Source organism: Idiotropiscis lumnitzeri, chromosome 8 (assembly GCF_059441095.1).
Source record: "Idiotropiscis lumnitzeri isolate Australia: NSW breed Sydney's pygmy pipehorse chromosome 8, RoL_Ilum_1.0, whole genome shotgun sequence".
Classification (NCBI taxonomy): domain Eukaryota; kingdom Metazoa; phylum Chordata; class Actinopteri; order Syngnathiformes; family Syngnathidae; genus Idiotropiscis; species Idiotropiscis lumnitzeri.
Genome location: NC_142398.1, coordinates 5559150 through 5586355, shown reverse-complemented (window position 1 = coordinate 5586355; position 27206 = coordinate 5559150). Strand labels below are relative to the sequence as shown.

The following is a 27206-nucleotide window of genomic DNA, read 5'->3' as shown; positions in this document are numbered from 1 at the left end:
ATCAATGACACTCGTTGGTTGTGTAATATATAGATTTTTTTGTTTTAAACTTTATTGTGCGGTTCCTGCAGCGGGTGTTCTGTGTTGAAGGCCTCGGGTTCAACGGGTTCACATCTGCTTCCTCTGTCCTTAAACGCGGTCGCGTCACTCCGCCCCCTCGGGCAACTCTAGGTTTGTAAACACACGCCACTTCCGCTGTTATGGGATCCCAATTTAGTCAAGTTAGTGACATTGTCGCAACGCAAACTAGTCGCCCCTGCGTGCACTCGTCACAACATCATAGTGATCAATCTGTGGAGAGTTTTATTGTGAAAACCCTCACAAGGAAGTGTAGGCGCTCAACTTGTTGTTTTACGGTAAACTTGACCATTATCGTCTCCCTTCTGTAAAACAAACAACGGACTACAGCTGAAAAAAGTGCGTTTATAGTTGAATCACATCCAATGTACATGAACGATCAATGAAGCGAGCCAACACAAGTGATTTCATCCGCATTTAAGTGCGATTCGCCGCTGTGTCACGTCCGCTGTGGAGCCGGACGACACCATGTCGCAAGGCCGCAGGGGTGCGCGGCTCTTCGCTCCCTGTCCCCCGCCCCCACCAAAGGAGGCCCGGGAGACAAGACGACTCGGAGGAGGGGGGTGTCCACCAGCCACACATCCGCCGTCTGCTTCCAGTGTGTCCGTCGTACGGCAAGGCTAAGCTCGGCGTGAACGAGCCACTCTCCCCCAGGCTCGGAGCGGGACTTCCCGGCCGAGCAGTGTCCACGGAGGTCGGCCTACTGCTCCACGGTCGTTTCGTGGTTTATTGTGCGTGCCCTTCCCCCAAAAAAGCACCAGGCAAAGGGCCGCACACCAAGGCGGACATTTTTGTTTCTTATCCGGGGTCCCGAGGAGCCTTCGCTTCACTTCGGCGAGGGGGACATCTGAGTACACAGAGAGGTAAAGCCCACCTCGCCCACTTCGCTTGGCGTCACACACCCCCACTGCCGTTTATAAACAAAAACATTCACTTTTTAAGCGTGTTTGTTACCAACACACAAAATACTTTAAACAGTTTCGAAATGTTGGTGTTAGTATGCATAAGAAAATGGCTGTAGTCGAGACACTTGGTATGCAAGACAAGTTAGACATTTATTATTTATTTAAAAGTTGTCTGTGAGTACTTGTTGTGCCTTTTGAAACATTATATTGTGTTTTCAAAGTAGCGAAAGCTCTTTTTAATTGCATTGTGGTCAGTTTTGGGGAGGGGTGGGGGTCTTGGTGGCTAAATGGTAGCCGGGTTCGTGTTCGCGCTCCGGGCCTCGGCGGCAGGTGGACGCACATCTGTCCATCTTGCTCTGTCCTTATTTTTTTTAAATTATCCTATACTTCGTTTTTTGTGTGTAACACTGGTCCGAACGTGATGTGCCACTCGTGGAAAGTGGGCGCTTCCAAATGGGTCGTATTAACAATTCATGTTGGACATCCGGTGGCAGTGCCAGCTGCGGGCCCGTTTTTATTGTCTGCCAGCTCCGCCATGCACGCCACTGCTTCCCGGTAAGACTTATTCAATATTAATGCTACAAATAATTCCCGGATAACGTGTAACCGGAGTAAAAGTGTGGTGAGGTGATTTGGAGGGTTGTGGGTGTACGGCTCCCCAGCGCCAAGCTGGACCCGCGTCTGGCCGACTGGCTGCTCGCGTCCTGCTACGCCGCTTCTGGTCGTCAGCTTCTCCGACTTCCAGCTGTGCAGGTACACGGTGCCGTCACGACCCATTAGCTGCGTCGCAAGCGCCGCTTGATTTGTGTTTCCTGTGGAGGGAAAAGGATGCAGAGGGGTGGCTCACTTGACGACCGAGAGAGGGCGTTGAACCGGGTCACCTGTTCCAGGAGAACCGGAGCTCCAAAGGACACGTATAGGAGTGTGACTTATGGTGTCTTTGTGTCTTTCGGGCACTTAAATTACGATGTGAATTTTTATTGGTTAAAATGTAGCCTCCCGCAAATTTTGCTGCTTAAAATTGTCCGGTTGTCCTTGAGAGAGAAATGCCGGTCACTCCTACTTGATCCCGTTCTCTTGCGCGCTTCTCTCGGCCACGCCGCGACCAACGCCAGCCTCTTTCTACAACCCTTCGTTTCAATGCAGTCCATCATTTCACTTTCTCTTTAGAATTTGCCCTCCATCCACACCTCAACAGGCTGCCTTTTATTAGCACGGAGCTTTTTTAAGAGCCCCCCTGCTGCTAAATTCTTTGGTCACATGGTCTGCAAGGACTTGGAGTGAAATACACACACAAGAATCCCTACTTAAAACTAGACCGTATTTATGCCTTATTTTATATATGAAAGCATAACTTTCCATCTTTTTGTGCAATGATTTATACATGTACCATAGTCTTTTCATTGTTCTATTATCAAACACATTTGACTCATTCTCCAACAAATATTTATCATTGGCCGCATCGTTGTAACGACTGTGAAAATCATGTGATTACATAACCTTCCCCAATGACATCACTGTTATTATACATATTTTTTAAGAGCAAATTGATTTTGAAATCAAAGGTCATTGAAATTGGTGACAACAGAATATTGTCACTTCTTGTTCAAACAGCACAAAAAAATGGCCAACACTCTATATATGGCACTATATAGTATAAGGGAGTAATTCCCAAAATAGAGGCATCTATTTTGGTCGTCGGCTGTTTTATTTCCTGTTTTATGGAGAATGTCACAAATGGAAGGTTGAAATGTTTTGATTCCAGGATGGAGCCATGAATGCTATTTTCACTTGGGCTTGTTTAAAAAAAAAAAAAGGAAAAAAAAAGCTTAAATTCCAAAGGATTTCACTTACTTGTTTTTGGAAACAAACAACTGCACTTCACTACGTTTTTGCATCTTATGTACACACCCAACAACACTGTAGCTCCGCTTCATTTTCGGATTTGATAAGAAAGTGCTTCCTTGAAAATGCCGTTCTCGTTGAAGCACCAGAGAGGCGAACGTAACAGTGCGCAGCTGTGCGTCCAGCAACACTGCAGGATGAATTTTGCATTTGACGGTAACTTTATAGCCTTGTGTGGTGAGAGTGGGGGGAGTGGCAGAATATGGCTTTGTGTTGCCACGACAACCAGCAACTGAGCTGTTTTGACTTTGAATTTTAGCCCCACCAGGTCAACAATCGTGGATGTGCTAGTAATCAAAAACTAACCTAATCCGTGCATCAACAACCCTGCAGTCACACACAACTATTTGCATACAAGCAATTCGTTTTCAGTTTTACAACAATAATGGATGGGCTTAAAGTGGCCCCCCTGTGGCTCAAACACTTTTTCTGTGAAGTAGTCACTTGTTTTATTGTTTTACTGTTTTGGGATGATTAATCAATGGCATAATCGGTTACATAAGCAACAATGGTGTCCATAACATAGCTTAACTTAGCTTTGTGTTGAGACCTTGTTGACAAGCCGTTGTCGTGTTTTTGAGCTCAGAGACCTTTGGACCTTTTTGCTCCATGGTAAATGTACACATAACAAACCGGCGGCTTCTTCCGCATGCCTCCTATATCAGCCAGCCTGTTCCCTCTGAGAAAATGGAATCACATCCGTGTGTGAGAAACTGAGGAAAGAACGCTAACCGCGGACGATGCTACCCGCACGTTGATAAGGGGACGACATTTTGTGTACTTTTGTTTTTGGGTTACTCCTTATAAAATTAAAAATAAACATGAATCCTCCCTTCACCTCTTAGATTTTCTTCACATTTTCTGGTGTTTTTTTGGGGGGGGAAATGGAAGGAAAATAACTAAAAACACAAATTGTTCTAATTTTAAAACTCTTAATTAGGGAGAGAGGCTAACAAATAAGTTAGACTTGACAGACATCTATATTTTTTAAAACTGAAGTTCTGAGACGGCTGATTTCGGTATCATTTTAAAGTTCTTGACCGTTCCTTGATCTCCCAAAAGTAGTAACCCTCTCAAAACCTTTCAACAGAAGTTCCTGCATTCCAAGCACAGAAGGGTCCTCCAAAAGCACTTGTTCATTTTCTGTCGTGCATATCCTCACTTGGGACCTGGGTGTGCTTGAGCCTATTCCAGCAAACCGCTCGCCAGAGTCTCGTATGGATGTAAAAAAATAAAAATGCATACAGTGTTATCCTGACTTTGTTTTGTGACCTGGTTCATAACTCTAGTCACAGTTCCCCATTTAACTCAGCCCAGTGAAAACGGATCTTTGAAATTTATAGCCGTATCCCTCAAGTTGAATGGATGTTAGCGCTAAGGTAGTGGGGGCACGAGTTTGGAGCCTCTTTTCTGAAGAATATTTATGAATTATATTGGCCAAACGGCAGCTTGTTGTGAATAGAATTGACCTTAATAAATGCCGCAAATGAAATATTATTGCAGGATTCTTGAGAATGAAAATGTGTGGTCGGCTGGATTAAAGGATAGAACGGGCCAAATGTAGCCCGAGGGCCATACTTTGCCCGACTTGTGCTTTGGACGGTTTGTTGCCATCTCGAGTGTTTGCGCCGCGTGCCAAATGTGACTTTTCCACGAGGCGTGCCAACAAGGCGCTATCACTGCTGCCCTGCCCATCCTTATTTCCTCATTCTTCGGCTCAGTCCGCCAAGAGCGAGCGTCGTGGCATTGTTCTCCCAACCGGGTCAAGCGGGAGCCGCATTTTTCTGGATTGTTGACAGGTAGCGAGCGGGAGGGTTCCTGTGAGTGTTTGTGCATGTGCGTCTTTTAAATAAATTGTATTACTCTGTGTTTCATCATCACAACACTTTCCTCCGCTGACTCCTCTGCAGTGGAATCTTACTTTTGGGCAAGCTGCTGCAATCTGATTGGTGGAGTCCTACCACAAGAGGTGGAGCTAAGGAGGCAGTATTAAGAAGGAACGTTAGTTACAGTCCATCCATATTATGCCGTTTGCTTGTTGTTAAGGCAATAATAGTGACCCAATGTATTAATCTACCTCTAAAAATAGTCCCAAGCAAATCTTTTTGGAGTGTGAGTGAAAAATCAAACGAGAGCTGTGGATAGAAGTTTGAATATTTCTGGAGCTATAAAATGTCAAGTCCAATCAGATACGTTCTGCACTGCAGACCCCACTCTCAAAGATTCATAGATATCTAAAAAATTTAAAATTTTCAAAGCACTGAGGAATACTATGAAAAGTGTTTTAACTCATTGAATGGCAGCCATTTGTAGCACAGCCAACCCCCTCAATGGCAGCCATTTTAGACGATTTTGATCGGGCTTCGAAGGCCCACAGAATATTGTGTTCTTTGGGTATAATGACATGGAACCTACCAAACGAAAGATCTGCTTTCGTCAGAAAAAATCTGCTGCTATTAGGCCTTCTTTGATAATCTGCAAGTTTAACTGAAAATCCTGTTTCTGGAGAAAAACAGAACAAAACAGAAATCAAGGGTTTTGTGAAAATGTGCATTCCAAGTAAAACTTCAACATTGAAACCAACCACCTTTTATGACAGCTCAAATATTTAAACTTGGGCTGCTCGATGTGCGCATGCGCAATTGTCACATCGTAGGACGTGCAATGTTTTTGTCTTTTTTCTTCTTCAATATCGCAATGTACATCGCAGCCTCCCCAAAAATCGCAATGTCATTTTTTTCCAGTATCGTGCAGCCCTAATATAAATCCCACTTTTCTTCTTAAAAACACACCAGAATTCTGAAAAAGCAATTTTGATGGCAAGAAACTGTATTTTCAATATCTGTCCATCCATCCATTATCTGATCCGCTTCGCCTCACGTGGGTTGCGGGCGTGCTGGAGCCTATCCCAGCTGTCCTTGGGCAGTAGGTGGGGTGCACCCTGAACGAGTTGCCAGCCAATCGCGGGGAACGCATAGACAAACAACCATCCGTACGCACACTCATACCTAAGGACAATTTAGAGTGTCCAATCAACCTGCCATGCATGTCTTTGGAATGTGGGTGGAAACCGCAGGAAACCCACGCAGGCACGGGGAGAACATGCAAACTCCACCGGAATCTAACCCACGACCTCTGCACTGTGAGGCCAACGTGCTAACCAGTCACCCACCGTGCCACCCTTCACGCATCTATTTACAATTTTAACATTTGCCTCAACCGTTTATACAGAGGTGCGCATGAGTGCGCGTTCATTTAACGTCCTTCCCTCCCAGCACTTTTTTTATGGTAGGATGCAGTGTTGTTTTTGGCAGGCATTTTAGATTTAGTCTTGGTCTTTTGGAAGAAAATGCTTATTAGTTTTCGCCGTATTTAGTCTTTCCTATTCGTGATAGTTTTAGTCAACAAAAACCCCAAAAGGTTTTATTTAGTCTAGTTTCAGACTCCAAAACAAAGTTTTAGCTGCTCAGAAAGCATTGGCAGTGAGACAAGTTAAATCATCTTCTTTTTTACGCGTATTTTTTGTTTTATTCATTTATTTTAAAATATTTTTGGAGTTGTACGATACACTCCAATACATCTTTATTTGTATACGAAGTACAGTGGTTTAAAAAAAATAATTGAAGGGATTAAGTGTTTATTTTCTGCCTACACTGAAAATACAGTCAGGGACCCAATATGATACACTACTCTATTTGGATGAGTTTGTGTTACAATGTTTCAAATTGTAAAAACAATGATGTTTCAAATTATATGATATTAAGGAAGACAATTTTTTTTTTTCAAAAAATATTTTACTTTTTTTTTTTCGCACACTGTATATACCCTGTATCGTTCCAACTTAACTTAAACTCAATAGCTTTAGTTTAAGGCCCTGTTTTTTTTTTTAATAGGTTGCTGAAGCTGAAAATATACTTCACAAGTATAGTCTAACTTTTATTTTCTAAGGAGCTGTTTATTTGTAAAATATACTGAGATCTGTTGCTTAGAATGCACCACAGAAAAGAGGTCATTTCTCCATCAGATTATTTATTTTGTAATAGTACAATAATCCTTTTTTTTTTTAATGGCGCTGTTTTTGTTTAAAATGTTGCTAAGTATGCACAGCAGAAAATCAGTCAGGTATTGCTCAAATAGATTTACTTAAATATGAAATGTGTACTTTTGAGTTGAAACAAATGTTAGTAACTTCAATAAACTATATATTAAAAAAAATTGTATTGAAAAAATTATCAAACCGTGACACAAATGTATTTAAAGAAACCGCACCGTGGATTTTGTGTATCGTTGCACCCCTAATATATGTGGCGAAACTGCTAGCCACATTTGACTGTATTGACTGTATGTATGCACGCACGGCCAATTTGTTGTAGCCTAAATTGCACAAAACACATAACACTAACAAAGAAGATGTATTTTTTCAGGTTGTGGGCATAGCTTGATGGCGAACGGTGTCGCGGTATCTCCCGCAATAAACGAAGGTTCACTGTGGTTCAACTACACTTTAATGTGGCCTTCCGATGAACTCCTGTTGAACTTCCTGTTTGTGTCTTAATTTTCTTTTCAGCGAGCTACAAGGCTGCGTCATGTGAAGAACGGTCAACCTTTTGACCATCTCTACTGTGATTCTGAGGTAAGAGTCCAAATATTAGGAACATTTATCCATTCAATATTATCCAGTACAGTCGTACATCAGTGAAAGCTTCAATAACAATGGTTATCGTTTTTAAAAAGATTCAGCGCCTGAAACGTGGAATTTGGTGACATGTTGATAAAGAATAAACTCACAAAGTGGTCAAGAAGACAATCCTGAAAAGACACAGAAAGTAGGTAGTTGTAGCAAGTAGTAATTTGTTTTGAAGCAACCATTTTAAGACTCATTTTGGAATTCTTTTCATTAGTGCTGTCAGGCGATTAAAATATTTAATCATAATTAATAGTTAAGTCGTAGTTAATCGCACATTTTATTAATTGTAAAAAAAATCCCTTTATTCATTGTAAAAAAAATCCCGCCCATTTTTTGGGTATATTATGTATATAATTCAATATTTTTATTGAATTGCAATACCTTTACTATATGAGAATTGATTTTTTTTTAGTTTTTATGCAATTTATATTGAAAAAACCAAAGCACTGGATTCGACTCACAGAATCAGTCACACAAAAAAGCACCTCAACAGCCTTTCTGAGGTATGAAATTGGAGTAATATAAAAAATATAAAATGCCAACCAAGTGCAAATGAAATGGGCCAAAATAATGGGCTGTCATACCAAGGTAGTTGTGGTTACTGAGTGAGGGCAACTGCTTCCGCTTGAATGCGGGTTGCAATGGTGTATCTCGAGAACATTTCGTAAGTGCAGTCGTTGGACGCAATGCGAAGTATTTTAACCAGACCTTCGTCCTCCACGATGCTAACACGCAGTGGCCACCCACTTAGCTATGGCTTCGGCGAGTCTCTTTTTAGTTGATCCATCCATCGGTTTCTGTCGTAAATTATCCATGGATGCCTGGGTTTGACAAGGGGGCTGGAGAATTGGCATCAGCGGTGTGCTTGGCATCAAATGGTATTTTAAACTGGACGTGCCGCGATGGTAGTTCAGTGCACGATATGCGCAATACACACAAATGACTTTGCTCTTATCAATGACACATTTAGGTAACTTTAAAAAAAAAAATGCCGATCAGAATTAAATTTGCGTAATTTTTACCAGTCACCATGATGCTTTTAGTTCTATAAACCAGCAAAAACTCCGCACAGCAAGCCCATGCAGGCGTGTCCTAAATTTCGCAAGCTTGATGTTTTTTTCCGGTCTCGCAAGCGTCAGCGCTACGTCATCGGACTACATTGTTTAGGAGTCTTAATCGCTTGTTAAAAAAATTGACGGCGTTAAAAGGGGGTTGGATTAATCCCAATAATAACGCATTTTTCTGACACCTCTAGTTTTCACCCTTTGTCCCCCCCCCTTTTTATTTATTTTTTTTAATCCCACAAAAAAAGTTTCATGACGCCTTGCATGAAAAGCTATTGGAAGAGCTGCATTTTGGTTTAAAGCGTTCGTAAGAGACTCATTTTGGCTATGTTGTGCGTTTGTTTGTTTTTCACACAGAACATGTACTTGATTGACTGACTTTACATTGCACTTGTGTATATTGAGCGTATATTGTATGTTTCTGCAGTCTCACTGACCAGAAAGGATTTTGTGACTACGACCTGACCCCGCCCCTCCAAGATTTTGGGCATGCCTCAGGTAAAGTGATGTCAGTCTAAACCCCTCAGTGGTCATCTTCGCTCAATGTGGTCCTCATTGTGTGTGCTTTTGGTGCTCCTCCCCCTCAGCCGGGTATGAATGGCATGGAGCCTGCTTTTGGCGAGGCCTACGGGGGCCACCGGGCTCTACTCAGCCCTTACCCATTGGCCATGTCACCTCAAGGGGGTAGGACAGAGTACGACCAGGTGAGGAGCGTAATTTGAAAGACCAAACCCAGTTTATAACCTAAATTTCAAACTCTGGCTTGAAACCCTCGTTTAAGGCTTGAATTCATCGTTTGAAACCGTGCTTTTCTACCAGAGCATTCTCCTCATGCTGGGCTCACCGGCGTCCCCCCGCAAACGGCCTTTTGAGCTGCTCAGTGACCTGGTGGACGATGGCGGCCTGGGTGAGGATCTGCACGCCGAACGCTGGGATGTGTCTGCTCTGGACGAGATGGCCCGGTACACCAAGTTGGGTCTTGGCGTGGCCTCTGAGGACGCTGTGCTCATGGGCAGATGGGGACGCAACCGCGAGGAAGACAAGCCGGCCGAGAGAACGACCAAAGAAGAGTCATTGACCGCGGTACCGGAAAAAGATGCATGTGTGAGAAAGGAGAACACTGTGGAGGTGTACCAGTCACAGGTGAGGGACAACCGCCACACGCTAGTCAATAATTTGGCTCAAGCTTATTGAAAGACTCTGCTTGACTTTGACAAGATTTTATGACTTGATATGACTTGTTTAACCCAAGTTATGACTTGACTTCCCTTAATCTAGTGGTGTTTGCTAAAGTAACTTAAAAACTCCCCTGGGCCTGCATCTAACAATTATTTTAACAATCGATTTAATCTGTCAATTTATTTTTTTCAATGAATTTGATTTATGAAGATAAAATAATATACATTTCCATCCATTTATTAAAAAAACATGACATTATTACAAATTGACAAAGCTTAAGTGATGATGCTTCAGTTAGTGGTATGGTATTGTTAGAAAATGGGCAAAATGTTGATCGTTGTTTTCCAAAGTTAAAGCAGCTGTTTTCAAATGTATTATTTGGATAAAACACAAACATAATCATGCCGTTGTGGAATCAGAGAATATTTACTGTTTAGAGGCTTTGGACAGTTAACAAAATAGTTATCGATTCATTTTAATGGCAATTAGTTGTTGGGGTAGGGGGGGATTACCCGGAAGAAATCAACGCAGGCACGGGGATAACATGCAAACTCCACTCAGGAAGGTCAGACCCTGCACCTCTGTGCTGGGCGGCCATCGTACTAATCAGTCGTCCACAGTGCCACCCAGTCATGGCGAGGTTCCCTCGGTGGTCACCCGCACAACGGTCGTGGGCCCGAGTGGTAGCTTCGGGTGATTCGGAACAAGAACTAGCAGGAAATTGCTCTGTTAGTCACTTAAACTTATCTACCTGCTCAGATTCTCTACGCTTCAATGCAACCTTATTTGAGGCTAATGGCGGCATAAAGTGAACTGTTCATCGCTAGTTTACGATGTCCAGGATTGCGCAGATGACAACAAACCACAACTTTGTAGCATGATTACAACCATGGTGGGCTTAAGTGCTTCAGAAAATGGACGGATGTTACTGTTGTAATAGTCATTAATACCTGTAGGGATAACGGCCGCAGTGCAGCTATGATGAGTGATATTTTAAACTGTTTACTTTTGTGCTTGATAATATATTGAAACAGATATGAAAATGACCATCGGCACGGAAATAGGGTCCTGCATTTATTTAAAAATACGCGCGTGCAATTTGCATTGTCGTAAGGTCACTGTTAAGTAAATAATTCTGGGAGTGATTTATTCTTTGAATCGTTAAATCTTAAAAATAGGGTAAAATATTTCAATGCACTGTCCTGCTGTAATGTTCCTGACAGAATTTAAAGTGAGGAAAATTAACCTAAATTGTTCATTAAGTGAATTTCTGTAAGTTGCCTGCTCTTTCAATGTGATTCAGTCATAAATTTTTCTAACTTGAACTTTAAAAAAGCTGAGTCCGCCCGTTGATAACAAGTTCAAAAACAGTCTAGAAGCCTTCTTCAATTTATTTTTCATTTATTTCATTCAAGTGCATGACACCCTCATGTTTGGGGTTGAATTCATGTAACCCAAATGTTTGGAATAAATGGGTCATATTTTCTCATACCCACCGTTGCTTAGTATTCATATTCATTTTAACAGTCGAACTTGATCAAGTCTTTCCTAACAATTCATACAAAAAAATAAATTAAAGCTTGTATCATTCCTGTTGATATTGTATTGGATGATTATTATTACTCCAGGCCGCAATTTTGGTATCGGATCGGAAGTGGAAAATGTTTTATCGGGACACCCCTAGAAAATACAGTATATAATTTTTGTTATCCGCGATAGCCTTGTCTGGAGCGTGGACCTTAATCAAAGTAGACGTAACATGCCATGAAAAGCCTACTAGAACAACATCATTATAGTAAATATGAATTTACTGCTCGTTAAAAACGGAATCTTTGTGTGTGTGATTATCGGAGCATACCACACGTAATCAACCAAAATTGTTAAATACCTGAGTTTTCTTTTATCATTTTCAAGATTTGAAATATGTTTATTTGTGTACTAGGCCTTACTCCCACCACAGGTGACGCCGGAGGGCGACCACCAAAAGGAGGTGCCGGGGTCGGGTTTGCTCCTGGAACACTGCAGCGAGGAGCACAACTACTCCCTCAGCCAGGGAGGAGAGCTAGCCGCCACTCACAACCTCCAGGAGGAGGCACAACAGCAGAAGGAAGAGACACAGCAGGAGCAGGAGGACAGAGAGGAGAAGCTGAATGAGGAGGATGAGGATGAGGAAGAAGAGGATGAGGAGGAAGAAGAAGGAGAGGAAGACACGGCAGCCGATCTCTCCAGCTCATCGGAAACGGAGTGCGGTGAGTTTTCTTTTCTTTTTTTTTTTTTCTTTTTTGGGGTCAGGATTTGAAATGCATGCCATGCTGTATTCGTTCCAGACCTCAGACCACATCGTATTTCTTCCGCGGCCAAGGGTGCGGGCGCGGGCGTGGGTACAGGCACAGGCACACATTGGCCACCAAAGCTGCGGCGGTACTTCCCGGACAACATCAACAATATCCCGCTTTGCTAGAGTCACTTCCCAGAAGGAAACCAATCTCACCCCAACATCTCAATCGAGCAGAACATGAGAACATGCGACATACTGTAAAAACAAGTCCAGTTTTGTCCCGCGCATGTCTGTGGAGGTTGCTTGTTATCGGCCTAACTGTTACGTACGCCGGCCTCGCTCCTCCGGAGCTCTTGTGTGATGGAGCTACGGGCCGTTTTGTCCCGTGCGTGTCCGGGATGGGTGCTTGTTATCGGCTTAACTATTAAGCAAGCCAGCCTCTCTCCTCCGGAGCTCCCATGTGATGTAACCGAGGGCCGTTTGGTGAAGTCGGCCGGAAAAGTCCACCTTTCGCCACCTGTTTTCTTTTGTTTGTTTGAGTCAAGCTGGCTCAGCGGCGCATGCGCAAGCCTCAGGTTGTATTTCCTAAATGGGAAAGGTTTGTGACGAGTTCAGCCATGGTATGTCGAATCTGCTCCGTTATTTTTTTTTATTTGGGATTGGTAATTTATCAATACCATTTTTTCTATTGATACCAATCACCCAACTATCACGATACATATCGATATCGGATTATCGTCACAGCCCTTATTTATTTATTTGGACGGTGATTTTAAATTGGATCGGCGAAGTGTTGTTGTTCATTTTAAGATACTTCTGTTCGTCTTCAAATCTTTAAATGGCCTTGCCCCAGCGTACCTCTCCGAGCTTCACCTCAACTACGCACCTGCCCACTGCCTCAGGTCTGTCGACCACATGCTGCTTGAGATGCTGAGGACTAAGCAATGCTTCAGGGGGGATCGTGTCTTTTCTGTTGCCGGTCCTTCTCTATGGAATGACCTCCCATTGAACCTGCATCTTTAGCCCCTGGATGGCTTTAAACCTTACTTTGAAACCTTACACCTACAGTTGTTTCCAAATCTACCCTGAAACCTTAAGAGTGTCTTAAAACGCTCATTTGAGACCCTAATCCTAGCTGTTGAGTATCTAATTGGGAATAAAAATCCTGAAACATGAATTTGAGCACTCGTTTCATCCAAAGTTGCCAAAATGCTCCCATACATGCGACTTACATGATCTATGAAGGTTTTCAACTTTGTCTCCTTCTATTATGGTGAATGCGGACTAATCATGTTGCCTAATGTGAAAGCGCAGTCCCCCCCCTACACACACACAAGCATGTACATTCACATAAATACATCATAAACTCTGTCTAACGTCATTTCTGTATCTACACAGTCTAAAATATTATATTTGGAGTTCTCACTCTGTGACGTACACTGGCGCTCTCTCGCTGACCTCTTTTCTTGGTGTGTGTGTGTGTGTGTGTGTATAAGTGTGTCGGGGTGCGTATGCGTGTGTGTTTGTAACAGTGAACCAAAGTAGCTGAAAGGGCAAGGAGAGTTCAGACAACGTTGTTATGTGCAGACTGGGCCAGACGTCATATTATATAAAAATCCTGCGTGTGTGCGTATTTGTGTGTGGGTGTGTGATGGTTGTAACCTGAGTCCAGTTCCAAATGTGTTTTCTGCAGTGGCGTGTTTGGAAGGCTGTGCCGCATGCGAGGCGAGGAATCATCTTCGTGTGTAGTTTTTAGTTACAAGTGATGTCATTTTCAGCCACTCTATCTTTTTCTCGCTGCCTCAAAAACTATCTGGAATTGGTCTTCTTCTTTAGCGTTAGGCATTAGCTTCATTTGACAAGTCAATTTGATACCCCATGCCTAATATGAAGTCCTAATTCGGACTTGAAACTCACATTTGAAACCCTAACCTTGGCTTGAACAAGCGCCTTAACCGCCATTTTGTATACGTGTTGACTTGCAGAGGTGGAGCCGGAACCTGCGAGGCCAGCGGGCGAGCGGCCGCCCAAGCGCCGCTGCTTTTGGGAGTACCGACGCTCCCGTGAGTCTGCAGCCAAAAAGAAAATATGTGGAGGAGGAGGAGGTGGAGGCGATTGGTCGCTGTCGTGGAGCTCCAGCACGCTGCCCAGCACGCTGTACAGACGACAAGGTGATGGCACACACATACATAACAAAGACCAAAGCCTTAACATCAAATCATGCATTTAAGAAAAATGCAATTTTCCATTTAATTCTATTTTTTCCCTCTAATATAAAAATAAAATGCAATATATTTAGAAGATTCTTAAAAATAAGAGTACAGTTTAATGCAGTAATTTGTGAAAGATATAAAATAAAATAATGAACAAATACTATCGGAATAGATATTGTGAAATGTATACTATTTGAATAAAGTTATATAATAAGCCCTTTTTTATGATGATGCCAATTTTGTAATTATTGATAATCGTAATTCAATTTTGGTTAATTGTTAATAATAAATAAATAATAATAATTTTTGTTAAAACTCTAGACTCCAACTTAACGTTAACTCTAATTGAAGAGAAACTGTCGTTCATATTACTTCAGCGTTTGTTTTTTGCACATGTTTGTTAAAGACTAGTGGACTAGGACATTAAAAAATGTTGCATATTAAATAGCATTGTGAAAGAGAAAAGAAATCTGTTAGATTATTTTTCACAACAATTAGGCACTCTTTCTTCTACAGTATTGTGATTTTGCGACCTTAGATTTCCTACACTGCATATGCTGTTCATTTTTTTAATTAATCCAAAATATTCTTTAAATGCAATTTAAAAAATCAAATCAAAAATACAATCTTAAAAAAATATATCTGCAAATAGGTGAGTCAATGGGTGCTGAACCACGGGTATGCAGGGATTTTCGTATTGGTTTTTATTTAAATTACCAGTAAATATAAAATTAAAGTCTTGGTTGAGACCTTTTTCATGCAACTTTATTCTTTTATTGCAGCCTTTCCTGAATAAGTCAAATGTACACAAGTTCCAAGAATGGCAACATATAAAAAGATGGGAATGAACAACTGTGATAAATTGTCTCTTTTAGGAGTTGATATGGAGTAAGAAAAGATCAAATGTTAACTTGATAATGTTCACTTTAGTCCTTGCCAACATACTAATTCACACAAAGGCGTTATGGTTCTGAAAGGAAGATAAATTCCCCAGACTGTTCATTTGCCTTTGCAACATTATTTCTACCTTTGTGTGAGTTGGGATTCAAATAAGCTTTCATAAAGATCTGACCTGAGGAGCACTGACATAGGATGTGTACACTACATTTTTAATGGTACGTTTGATAAGTCAAAATTAGCTCTATATCCAAATTTTATCTTTGTAAAAGCAAATCGTTTTACAAGCACATCTAGAGCTAATATTCTAAAAGTCCTTTTTCTCTGAAAAAAATACTCATAATAAAATACTCAAAATATAACAAACATTTTAAAAAAATCCAGTTCATAATGGCAAGATTATTTTTTTACATGACTATTGGTGGAATAACATTTAAAAAATAACACTTTATGGAAGTAATACTAACATTTGATTCTCGTCTTCTGTTTTATGAAGTAAAATAATATTCTTCTCACATGACTATTTTCACAAAAGGCACCACATGAAAAATAGCACAATTGACAAAATGTTTAAAAAAAATAAGAAAAAAGAAAATACAAATATATCTGAAGCCGCTTCCTGCTTGCAGGCAAGAAGGGGCGGCGCAAGGCCCGCAAGACGGATGCCAGCGACTTGACTCCCAACCCGCAGAAGTTACACAACATCGGGGAGCAGCTGCAGAAGCTGAACGCCGCCATTGACAGCATGGGGCCCGTCAACGATCTTCCCGCCCTCGCCAGGGCCAGATCGCGCAAGGAGAAGAACAAGCTGGCATCCAGGTACACTCAGCACTTGCATTGCAAACCTTAACTTGAAATCCTGATTTGGAACCCGAACCCAGGAGCCTGACCTTACATTGAAACCCTAACATAGCGTTAAAACACAAATTTATTGCATTTAAAAACCTCATTTGAAAGCCTAATCTTGGCTTTAAACGCATTTTTGACACACTAAACTCCCATCTTGAAACATATCCCAGGATGAAAATTGTTTTAAAACTCAACATAAAAGCCCAACTGCTGAATTCAAATCCTAACCAAGACTTTCAACCTTAAAGACCAAGTGTGAAGTAAACTAGACCAACCGTATTTTTAGTAATAAATCTGTTTTAAGAATACTCAAGTTATTTCTTTTTAACGCAAACTGATTTCATTCGTCAATCTCCAGTATTCTGCGGGGATGACGTCATTTACAGAATGACGAGTCGCCAGTCGCCGTTGAACAGCATCTGTTTGAGTGGCCACCCCCCTCCCCCCCAAAAAAAATAGAGCACGTAAATGGACGGATTTTGTGCTAGCAAAGAGAGTGAATTTCAAGCCAGTGTTGACGAGTGTTCTTTGCCGCAAGGACTTCGAAGATCTGTTTTCGCAACCGTTTTACTTATGATAAAGTGTTCGCAAAAAGGTACACGTGATTACTGTTGCGTGTAGTGTGACAGCTTGTGCGTGCCTGACGGCTGTGATGTATGTATGTGGTGTGCACATGCGCTGAAGAAGAATGGGGAGAAAGGAGGAGAGCGAGTGAGGATTGTGTTTGTGTGAACCAGTGTCGTTGTTGGCAGGCATTTTAGATTTAGTCTTTTGGACGAAAATGCTTATTAGTTTTCGTCCCATTTAGTCATTCCCATTCGTCATAGTTTTAGTCGATGGAAACTCCCCAAAAAAGTTTTAGTCTGGCTTTTGTAAATTGACTTGACAAACACTCATAAAGGTTTTAGTCTGTTTTGATGAAAACTACACGTCATGTTTTTGTCATCAAAGAGCCACATTTAGCTCATATTTGTCTCATTACCGTCATGAAAAAAAGAGGCGTTAACAAAATATTTTTGTAATCGTCATTGTTGACGAAAACAACACTGGTGTGAACAAGGAGTAGAGGAGAACAAATGGGCGGATGTTAAGTGGTGGGTTGAACAGCAAGTGTGTAAAATAAAAATTGGGACTGCAATGCGACTCCTGTAGACTCCGGTAGCCTGTGCGTGCTAACTACAGTTAGCTTTCAGACACGACAATCCTTGTCGTAAATCAAATCGGGCATGAGTCGAAACGTGTTTCCTTTATAAATGCTCCTTTATCACTGTTGTGTTGCTATGTTTACATCGTATTAAGTGATTGCACGTTTTTTTTTTTTTCCAGCACAGACATGAGAGAACGGCTTTGGTTAACATGGCGTTGCGAATCGTTTCTTTTATCTTTTATATCGATGCATATTTTGAGCAGTTTATATCGAGATTAAACCGATTTTCGTTGAATCTTTACATCTCTACTGTAATGGTATGCAACTAAGAATGCTGCAGAAGGCTTTGCCATATATTGTGGCCTACAACGCAAACGAAATATCTTACAAATGACATCGTAGGAAAGCAACCCACGACAACGTGTGGCTTGTCTTAAGACCCAATTCAAAAAGCCTAACGCGAGTTTGATTGCGCACAATCCCCAAAAAACAAAACCGTCCTCTGAGTGGACCTTTTGCCAACATCACGGTGACTCAGGCGCACGAGACGAGTGGAGAGAAAGCACACAGGATGATGGAAGGTCATGTGGAGTTCATGTGGGGGAGGGGGGCGGAGTTTGGACAAAGGTCAGTTTACATTGCGTTTTGGGAACTTTATTTTGGAATGTCATAATGACGAGCACAAAAGTGTTGTTGTGAAAGCGTTTTCCGCGCCACATGGAAAAGTGCTTCCTTTTTAGAGGGTCTGCCGCAAACGCGGGGAACGCTCAGTGTGGCGTTTTCTCACTAGCACCACTGTCGCCAGGAGGAGGAGAAGGTGGATCCCCACAGGGGAACGGTCATCTCCTCCATCCAGCGAATCACTTCTCTTCGTTCTCGCTTCTCCATTTCTCTTGCTCTATTTTCTCTCTTTCACCTCTTTCTTTTTCGACTCACTCTTCTCTGGCCCTTTTGTTCTCCCTCTTTCCTCTTCTCTTTTCCTCATCTTCTCCCTCACGATTATTTATTGCTTCCTTCTCTCTTCCTCCTCTCTCACTGTTTTCCCTCTTCTTGCTCATTCTCTGGCCCTTCCTCTCTCTTTTGTCTCATCCTCTTCTCAATCTCTTTTCTCTCTCCTGTATTACTCTTTTTCCTCTCATCTCTTCCCCCTTTTTATTTCTTTCTTCCTCCTCCCTTGGCCTGTCATTCTCACCGTTTTCTGTTTTCTTCTTCTATTTGTCTCTCTGCCTCCGTTCGTTTATTCATCTTGCGCTCATTTGTCTTCTCTCTCTTGCGTTTGCTGCTTCGTTCTCATCTCGCTCTCTCCTTTTCTCTTATTTTTCTTCTCTTCCTTCACTCTTCCTCTTCCCATTCTTTTTCCATCATCCCATTCTCACTTTCTCTTTTCTTTCTTCCTCTTCTCTTTTCTCTTTGTCTATCTCTGTTTTCTCTCTCATCTCAATCTTTGTATTCTTTTTCTCTCGCTTTCCTCTTCCCCCTTTTCTTCCTCTTTTCTCCCTCATCTGCTTTCATTTCTGTTCTTCCTCTCCAGCTCATGTTTCTCTTGTCATTCTCCTTGTCTTGTTTGTCTACCCCCAATGCGGCCCAATGTTTATTTGTGAGCCCAAATACAAGGATATAGCCAAATTGAAGTGCCAGCGCCTAAATTCTTTTTCTAGGTGTAAACCAACCATTGTGTGCATTATGTCCCAACAAAATCAATTGAAATTCCCTGCTATTCTTGATCGTTTTGTATAAATGTCGTACTGTTCTAATTGTCTTTTGTTCATAATGTTTTTCAACAAATCTATCTTTTTATTTCTCTTCTTTGGCTAAGCCTTCTTTTGTTTTTGTCTTGCCATGCGCCGCAGGGCGTGCCGTCTGAAGAAGAAAGCGCAGCACGAGGCCAACAAGATTAAACTGTGGGGGCTCAACCAAGAGTATGGTCAGTAAAAATTAAATTTAAAAATTAAAATAAATGTGTGTGTGTGTGTGTATATATATCTATATATATATATAGATATATATATATACATATGTATGTATATATTTATATATATACATATACATATATGTATATATATATATATATATATATATATATATATATATATATATATATATATATATATATATATATATATATATATATGTGTGTATGTGTGTGTGTGTATGTATGTATGTATAGCGTTAACTCAAGATTTTTTTTTTAATTCACGCAATTAAATCCAGTTAAACCAGGCGTGGGCAAACTACGGCCCCGGGGCCACATTAACGTTAAATGTTTTAATCCGGCCCGCCAAACTTGATGAAAAATTAAATGAATAAACCTTCCTGTGGGTTGTCAAAGGCAGATATTTTGTTGAAATGCTTTTGTCAATTTTCATTTAAAAAAAATTATTTGTTTTCTCCGATGAGATGAGGTTACCAAAGCACTCCATCCATCTGCTCCTGGTCCGGCCCCTCTGTCAAATACTAGAACCCATTGTGGCCCGCCAATCAAAAAGTTTGCCCACCCCTGCCTTAAACTAACTTGTGACCTGAATCTTAAGTCTAACTTTAATTTGATACAATAGGCCTATCTTGAAACCCTAAACTTGTATAAAAAAACCATCATTTGAAGCCCTACCTTGAAACCTTAAAACTAGTTTAACAGCCTGATTTGAGACCACAAAGCCCGGCAGCACAAAATGACGGGAGCTTGGTGATGCTGACCTCAGGAAGTGAAAATTGAAACTTATCTTATTTTTAAGAAGGAGGAGGAGATCAGCAGCAGATTAGAAAAGGGAATTTTGCGTCCTTTACTAATGGCTCGACGGGTACTTGATTCGTTTAATCTAATTGGTGAGCTTCACCTCCACCAACACTGCTTCAAAGGCTTAGCAGGGAGCAGTGTGGTCTTCAACATGCCACTGTATGTCATCTCTTTTGTGTTCCAAAGCTTAGGACACTCGTCTTCCCAGTGTTACCTGTAAATAACTGCACTAAAATAGCTCGAAGTCACCTATAGAACATTTTTTTTAATTCGAGGCAACTTGCCGTTGCGATAGACGTCCTCTTGGGGCGCCGACCCGTGGTCCTCGCGTCTAACCACATACACATTGAACGGCTTTGATGACAGCTCGTTGTATCCATCTTTTGAAAGCCTCAGGCTCGCTTGAAACGCTAACCTGAAATTCATTGCTATTTAATTGCTTTTGGCTTCCCTGTACTTTTTGAAGGCCTCACACGAGTATCGTAAAAGCTTGTCCATGCAGTAGCGTGACATCATCGACGCCTCCACAAATCCCAAAAATGTGACCGCTACAAGCTTTTGCGGGTGTTCCATCTCTTTTGCTTTTGTTTTCACTCCTCAGCCCACCCCAAGCCCCACCAAATGACATTCCGCTCATTCTTGTTCCCTTTGCCAAGGATTTAGTGACTCAACGAACTTAACAGGAAACCTTCATTTTCAAGGCTTCTATCGCTGAAGTTACCTACTGTGCCATTTTTTTTTGTATTTTTGCACGAACACCTTGTCATAAGGCACATTTACAATGCATAAAATATCTCTATTTTCTGTCGTTTTTTTTTTTATATTTTATCTTAGGAGATAAAATTATTCCCGAAAAATGAAGTCTTACATTACTTCCACCCTCAAACTATGCATTTCATTCTCATAATCTAACTTTTTACCTCAAAATAACACCAATTAATTCTGGTAAGATTGCTTTTGTTTTTTTTTCCCTTCTTCTGAAACTATTATCTTGTTCTCATTGTATTTGTTTTCTTTGAATAAAAACGTATTTCTCATTATATTATCTCTTTTTATAATATAACATTTAATGTACTACTACTTTAATCTGGTATTTTTCTTGAAAAAAATTCTTCATAATTTTCATTGTATTCAGAATTTTTTATCTCGAATAATGCAGCTTTATTTTCGGAACTACAAATCTGTATTTGTATAAACTCTATATTCTCATATAATTCTGACTTTTTATCTTAAAAAAAGACCACTGTATTCTTATTGTATTCTTGTCAGATAATGATTTTTAAAAAAAAGGCATTGTAATCAGAAGCCTAAATATTACACTTGTAATATTAGACTTCTGTTTCTATAAATAACAACACTTCATTCTCATGTTAAACGTTTCTTTCCAAATATTCCATTTACTGTCTTATAATAAGGGCTTTTATGTTGAAACTATATTCTTCTAATTTTACAGCTTAATTTTCCCATAGTTTTCTTCACAGATAAGACCTGCATGCAAACACATTTTTTCTCTTCTTCTTCCTTCCTTTTTGGAAGCCTTTTCGTAGACAAAACGTTCACTTTACTCGTATTCAACACATTGCTGCTTTTCTTGCTTTGTGTGGCCTTGTGGCTGTGATGCCCTCAGAAAACCTGTTGGGGGCACTGTTGCGCATCAAGGAGCTAATTCGGCAGAAGGTGGAAAGCAGCGACGAAGACGACGCAGACGAGCGAGGAATGACGCGCCGTCTGGAGGATATCCTTGCTCAGTCCAGTGGTGAGAAACGCATGCTAAGTAATGCTCATAATTCGGGACGTGCACATACGCATATTTGCTTGATCCAATTGTTATCAAGGGGATTATGGCTTTTTAATTTCGAAAAATTACAGATATGTGCGTCTCCCCAAAATATCACTTTGTCCTTGTATTATATTTTTTTATCTACAAGAATATGACTCAATTATGTAAGATGATTTTCCTTCCTAAAAATACCATTTTGTTTTTTTAGGATTCAGACTTTCTATCTTGGATGAATAATTTTTTTTTTCTCTCTGGAAAATACATCTTTATTCTGGGAACGTTAGACTTTTCCTCCAAAACATCAATTGATTCTGATCATTTTTGTCTTTATTTATCGGCTAAGACAATTGAGAACAGATTCTCTTTTGTAATGCTGACCTGAGAAAACAGGATAAAAATAAAAGCAAATACATATAGAACAAAGTGAACAATGTGAAGTACACATAACAAAAGAGGCAAACAATCACACGATACAAACCGATGAACAATCTTAACATTTGAAAAATCTTCACGCGTACCGGGCCGAATGGAATGGTACTGAGTGTGTTGTCATGGCAACCGTAGGTCCTCTGGTGGCTGGGCGGACCAAAGACTTTGTGCAGAGGATCTTAGCAGCCAGTGGGGGTCCCAGCCAGCACAAAGAGCCCCCACAAGAGGTGCCACTCTAAACGCGACCCCCTGGATGTCCCTGTGTGAGTGTATGCTGCTCTTGTAAAATACTGTACCCCCCTTTTTCCCACGGTGTGCTATACTTGTACCCCATTGTGCCTATAAATAGACATTGCACTGTTCTGTAGATGCCCGTAGTGGTCCGCTCGGGGGGGTTGGTGCTAGTGAGCTGAAAGTGGGGGTTCTCAATTTTGCTGGATCGAGGGGGAAAAATTTTCCAAGTACCCCCTCAAAATCCTCAAAACTTAAACACAACTGCCATGGGTGCAGTACCTAAAAAATGCCATCCGAGCTAAAATGTTCTGTCGTAATGTTACAATACCAAATTCATATTTATTTTTTGGAGTAAAAACAAAAAAGTCATAATGTTGCGATAAGTTTTTATGAGAAAAACATTTATTTCACGATAAATTGTTTAGAAAAAAAGTTGTAATGTTATGATAAATTCAGTTTTTTTTATCAAGGAAAAAAGTTATATTATTTCAATAAATTCAGATTTGAAGGATAGCAAAAAAATTGTTGCAATAATTTTATATTATTATTAGTATTATTATTATTTTTTTATTATTATTATTATTACAACTATTCCAAAACAAAGTCAAACAAATTCATATTTTTGGCGAGGGAATTCATACTGTTACAACAAATTCACATTTTGTTGTTGAGAAAAACAATCTGTTAAGGTTTGAAAAGTCATACCAAAAAAAAGTATTTTTTTAATTTAAGAGTTTCATTATGTTACAAAAAATCATTTAAAAATGTGTTACAATAACAGTCGTAATGAATTCAGATTTTAATTTTGAAGAAATTTCAGATAAAAAAAAATATTCTATTAAACTTAAATAATTAGAATAAAAGTCTTCATGTTAAATCCACATTTTAATTGACAATTCGTAATATCCCAACTTTTTTTCTTGAACAATTAGACATTATTAGCTGTGTTTCTCCAAAAATACCATAAACACTATTTTGGTAAATTTATCACCTTTTATCTCTGAGAAAGTAAAACTTTTTTTTTCAGGAGAAAAACAATAGTATGTCATTCTCATAAGATTGACTTTTCATAAGATTATGACTTTTCTTCTCTATGCCATCTCGAAACGTTTTTACTGTAATAGAACTGTTGTGTTAACAATGTAATTTTTCAACTAATTTATTTCGGGGACCCCACTTTGAGAAGCACTGGTTTAGAAGATGCAAGGGGGTTTTCTTTTTTCTCCTTTTTCTCTCGATTTCATTTTTTTTTTTGTGTATGGAAAAAATGTGGTGAGTGCAGATGTTGGAGCAGCAGCTGTATGCCCCCCCCATGTCCCCGAGCTTTAAGATGCCCACTTCCTCTCCCCCATCATCGTCACGCCACCATGTTTAGAAAGCTGCACCTTACTTAATGCAAAGCGACCAAAGGAAAAAAAAAACACCAAAACCTCGCACATGCTGCCAATGTTTTGCTATTATTTGCTTTTATTTTGACTGAAGCACCAGCATGCACTCCTACTTTGATCCCCCTCCCTAAAAAAAAAAATGCATTTCAGCCCCCCCATGTATGGCCCTCCCACCTAATTATGTAGCGCACCTTTGTAACCACAAAGTTAAACACTCTTAGAGAGCAATATTATTTATTAATTTTATATATATATATATATATATATATATATATAAAATAAATTGTGTGTGTGTGTGTGTGTGTATGTGACACATGCGCAAAATGCAATATTGGGCTTTATTGCTTGAACATTTCCAGGAATGTCCACTTGTATGTATTTCTGTGACTCCTCCAGTCTCTCTGTTATAACCTGCTGGTGACACTCTAAGCTTGGTGGCCATTCTCTGTTTGTAGCTTCGTTCGGTTGATTGTTCGGTGTCGTGATGACATCGCAATGTTGTCCAAATGAGAACAGCATGATGAAGAGGATTGTTGAAATACCAGGTCTGACACGATCCTAATTTATAGGAGGAAACTGGAAGTCACAGAAAGGCAAAAAAATTGGATGATCTGGGGAATGAAGACGTGTGACGTTTGACATTCAGCTCCTTGTTCGAGAACAATACTGAAATATTTAACAGTCAGACATGTGCATTCAAAAGCTGAAAATTTTCATTTAAACGTTCTTGAGCACTTTAGGTTTATCCCGAAATGTAATTTCAATGCCCAATATTCCCAAGTTCTTGTGGGTAGTGTATATTGTTGATTTAGTTTTTTGGCCATGTCTGCCTTTCTTCTGTGAAGCTGTAGACCGACTGTGTCCAAGGTCTCTAAATGTTGTAGGACATGAAAAAAAGAAGAGTTAAGGACCCTTTTGAATTGCACTGTGGTTTAAAAAGAACTACGCACCTTGCTAGAGGACGCAAAGTCCTTCTTAAGGAGAAAGAGGAGAAACAAAAAAAAAACAAGAAAAGAAAAAAAAAAAGTCTTGCCACCTTTTTCTTCAACTCAGCAGTCTGAAAAGACGTCAAGGCGCTGACTGGTTTCTGGCAGAGGAGCATCACTTTTTTTTTTACACCGCCGCAAAGTGCCTAGCGTAGCCTCGTAGCGTAGCAATTATTTTGCGTGTTAAAATGTTTACAATGTGTTTCAGAAATGTGTCGTAATGCGTTAAAATGGGTTAAGAGTGTTGAAAGGATAAAACTATTAGAATATAGTTGTGCCTTGAGATACAAGTGTCTTGACTTACAAGTTCTTTGAGATCCATGCCGCTACTTTATCGCTTTATTTTGTCTACTACTAAAACAAACAAAAAAAAACCGATATATTTGGAGAGAACAATCCTAATGGATGAGACAAAAATATCCTCGTGTAACTCATCCCTCTGTAACAAGAGAAGAAATCCCATTTTTTTTCAAAACAAACAAGTTATTTATAAATCAATAACTATGCCCAAATTCCAAAATGAACCTACATCCGTTGCTTTATGTTGGCATAAAAAAGCAAGATTACCGTGGATTTAAGATTGACTCTTTAGCAAAAACTAAGTTAAGGTTTTCTGTTACTTGTTTGAATTATTGCTCTCTCAAATCCAGACACAAATGATCGTGGAATTACTCCGCAAAATAAATGACAAGTGGTGATTTTACTTTATTTTTTGATAATATTGCAACTGTTATTACTGTAAGTTTTCATACAGTATAATTAGGTGTTTTTTTTAAAATGCCAAAAAATAACTAATTTGAATTGTGGGAGGTTTTGGCGGTCTGGAACATATTAATTGCATTTTCATTCATTTCACAATGGTGGTATTGGAGATATGATTGTGATCATGGAACAAAGTAAACTTGTGTCTCAAGGCACCATTGTATGTTTTTTTTTTTTATTTGATAAAGGGCTGCTGACTGTATTCCACTAGCTGATGCTTTCCATGTTTGCAAAAGTCGGCTGAGTATCCAAAGCTGGAGTCCGTCAGAGAGGAAAAAAAACAAAAGGCAGCCAAACAAGATGTGATGGGAGAATTTATTTATTTTTCAAACATCCCAGCTTGTAAAACTCTCCGAATAGCAAAAGTGGAGCATAAATGCTCAATTATGTGTCCCGCAAAAAACAAACAAACAACTAACAAAGGCTAGCACACGTGGTCGGTTGGTAAAATGTCAAGCAATTTTTTTATTTTCCGGGGGGTTCTAACTCACCTAAGAATCGACTTGTGAATGTTTTCCGTCAGTTTACGTAACTTCGGAATCCCTAGGGACCAATTAGCTTAGCATAGCGTCTGTTCGAGATCCGAATAATGTTACTTTTTCAATCTAGGTCAAGCGCTGATGAAAACGTTTAACTCACTTTTTAAATTCTGTTGGTAGAAATGACCGCTTTGTTTTTTCTTTGATACACCCTCATTGTGCAAAAAATATCGTATGTTGTTGATTTCTCTCGATTTTTCTTTGTTCAACTGCCAAAAACATGACTATCCATCAATACGCGCTAAAATATATCCTCTCCGTTTTCTTGAGACATCACAAGAGCTGCGAGAGTAAAAAGAATTTTCACACTTTTATGTACCAGATTTTCAGGAACATAAGGAGTACTTAAGTATTAAATGTTGTCCAAAATGGTGGATGCTTGCGCTGTTTTTTGTCTCTTACTACGATGCGACTTATGGTTGGGAAAATACATTAGTCAAGTCGTTTGATTAAAAGTTCCTTTTTCAAATATTTTTCAGATTGCGTGCAAATGTTAAAGCCCGGTTTTATGTTTTCCTATTTCTGCTGGCACAACGGTAACATTTTTTGGAGAAAAAAAAAAAACAGGACATGACACTTTATTTCCATAGCCACAGCTGTAACAAAGAGCTAGAAAATTAGAATTATATGGAGAGAAATTTTTTTCATGTTTTTTCTTTTTTTTTTTGTCTTACTGTCAAAAAATGGGACAATATTTACGGCCCAAAATGTTGTAACATACAGCATTATTTTATTTTTAGTGTCATTTCGCGGAAAGAAATGTTTGTTTTATTGGCAAAAAATGACTCGCAATGAGGTAAAATACATCAGAAACAAGTAGATTATCAACATATTAGTTATGGTTTTTTTTTGTTTTTTTTGTCTTGCTGTCAATTAAGTGACAAAAAAAGCGGTAAAATACCAGCAGAATTTACTTACTTTAAAGATATTCGCTTCGTTGTGTGGAGGAAAACAGCATATTTGTTAAGTACCAAAATGTTTTAAAATAATTGTAAATGTTACCACGTGTCAGCCACTCAGATTTATGAGACTCAACCAAAGCATTTACCGGTTAATTACTTTCCAATCACACCATCCGAATTATTCCACTTTTCTGGTTTCTTTTTTTTTTTCGTAACGCATTTACACAATCTCTGACCAAAAACCAGTCAG

At 39.8% G+C, this 27206-nt stretch overlaps 1 protein-coding gene across 1 annotated transcript; it reads left to right on the top strand.

Moving 5' to 3' along the window:
- The first annotated feature begins 583 nt into the window (after positions 1-583).
- On the top strand, positions 584-23388 carry LOC148331827 (uncharacterized). The gene is made up of 11 exons (XM_088302926.1): positions 584-941; positions 7456-7521; positions 9067-9137; positions 9227-9343; positions 9459-9782; positions 11761-12067; positions 14082-14267; positions 15836-16025; positions 19053-19126; positions 21564-21692; positions 22281-23388. Exons 3-11 carry the CDS (start codon positions 9129-9131, stop codon positions 22382-22384), a joined length of 1440 nt encoding a protein of 479 aa, XP_088159052.1. The 5' UTR covers positions 584-941; positions 7456-7521; positions 9067-9128; the 3' UTR covers positions 22385-23388.
- The last annotated feature ends 3818 nt before the right edge of the window (positions 23389-27206 follow it).

What these genes read in the sequence shown, in the direction of transcription:
- LOC148331827 (XM_088302926.1), top strand. An exon ending in GTAGGACAGAGTACGACCAG is followed by an intron (nt 9,344 to 9,458) that starts GTGAGGAGCGTA and finishes CTTTTCTACCAG; the next exon opens with AGCATTCTCCTCATGCTGGG. An exon ending in CTCATCGGAAACGGAGTGCG is followed by an intron (nt 12,068 to 14,081) that starts GTGAGTTTTCTT and finishes GTTGACTTGCAG; the next exon opens with AGGTGGAGCCGGAACCTGCG.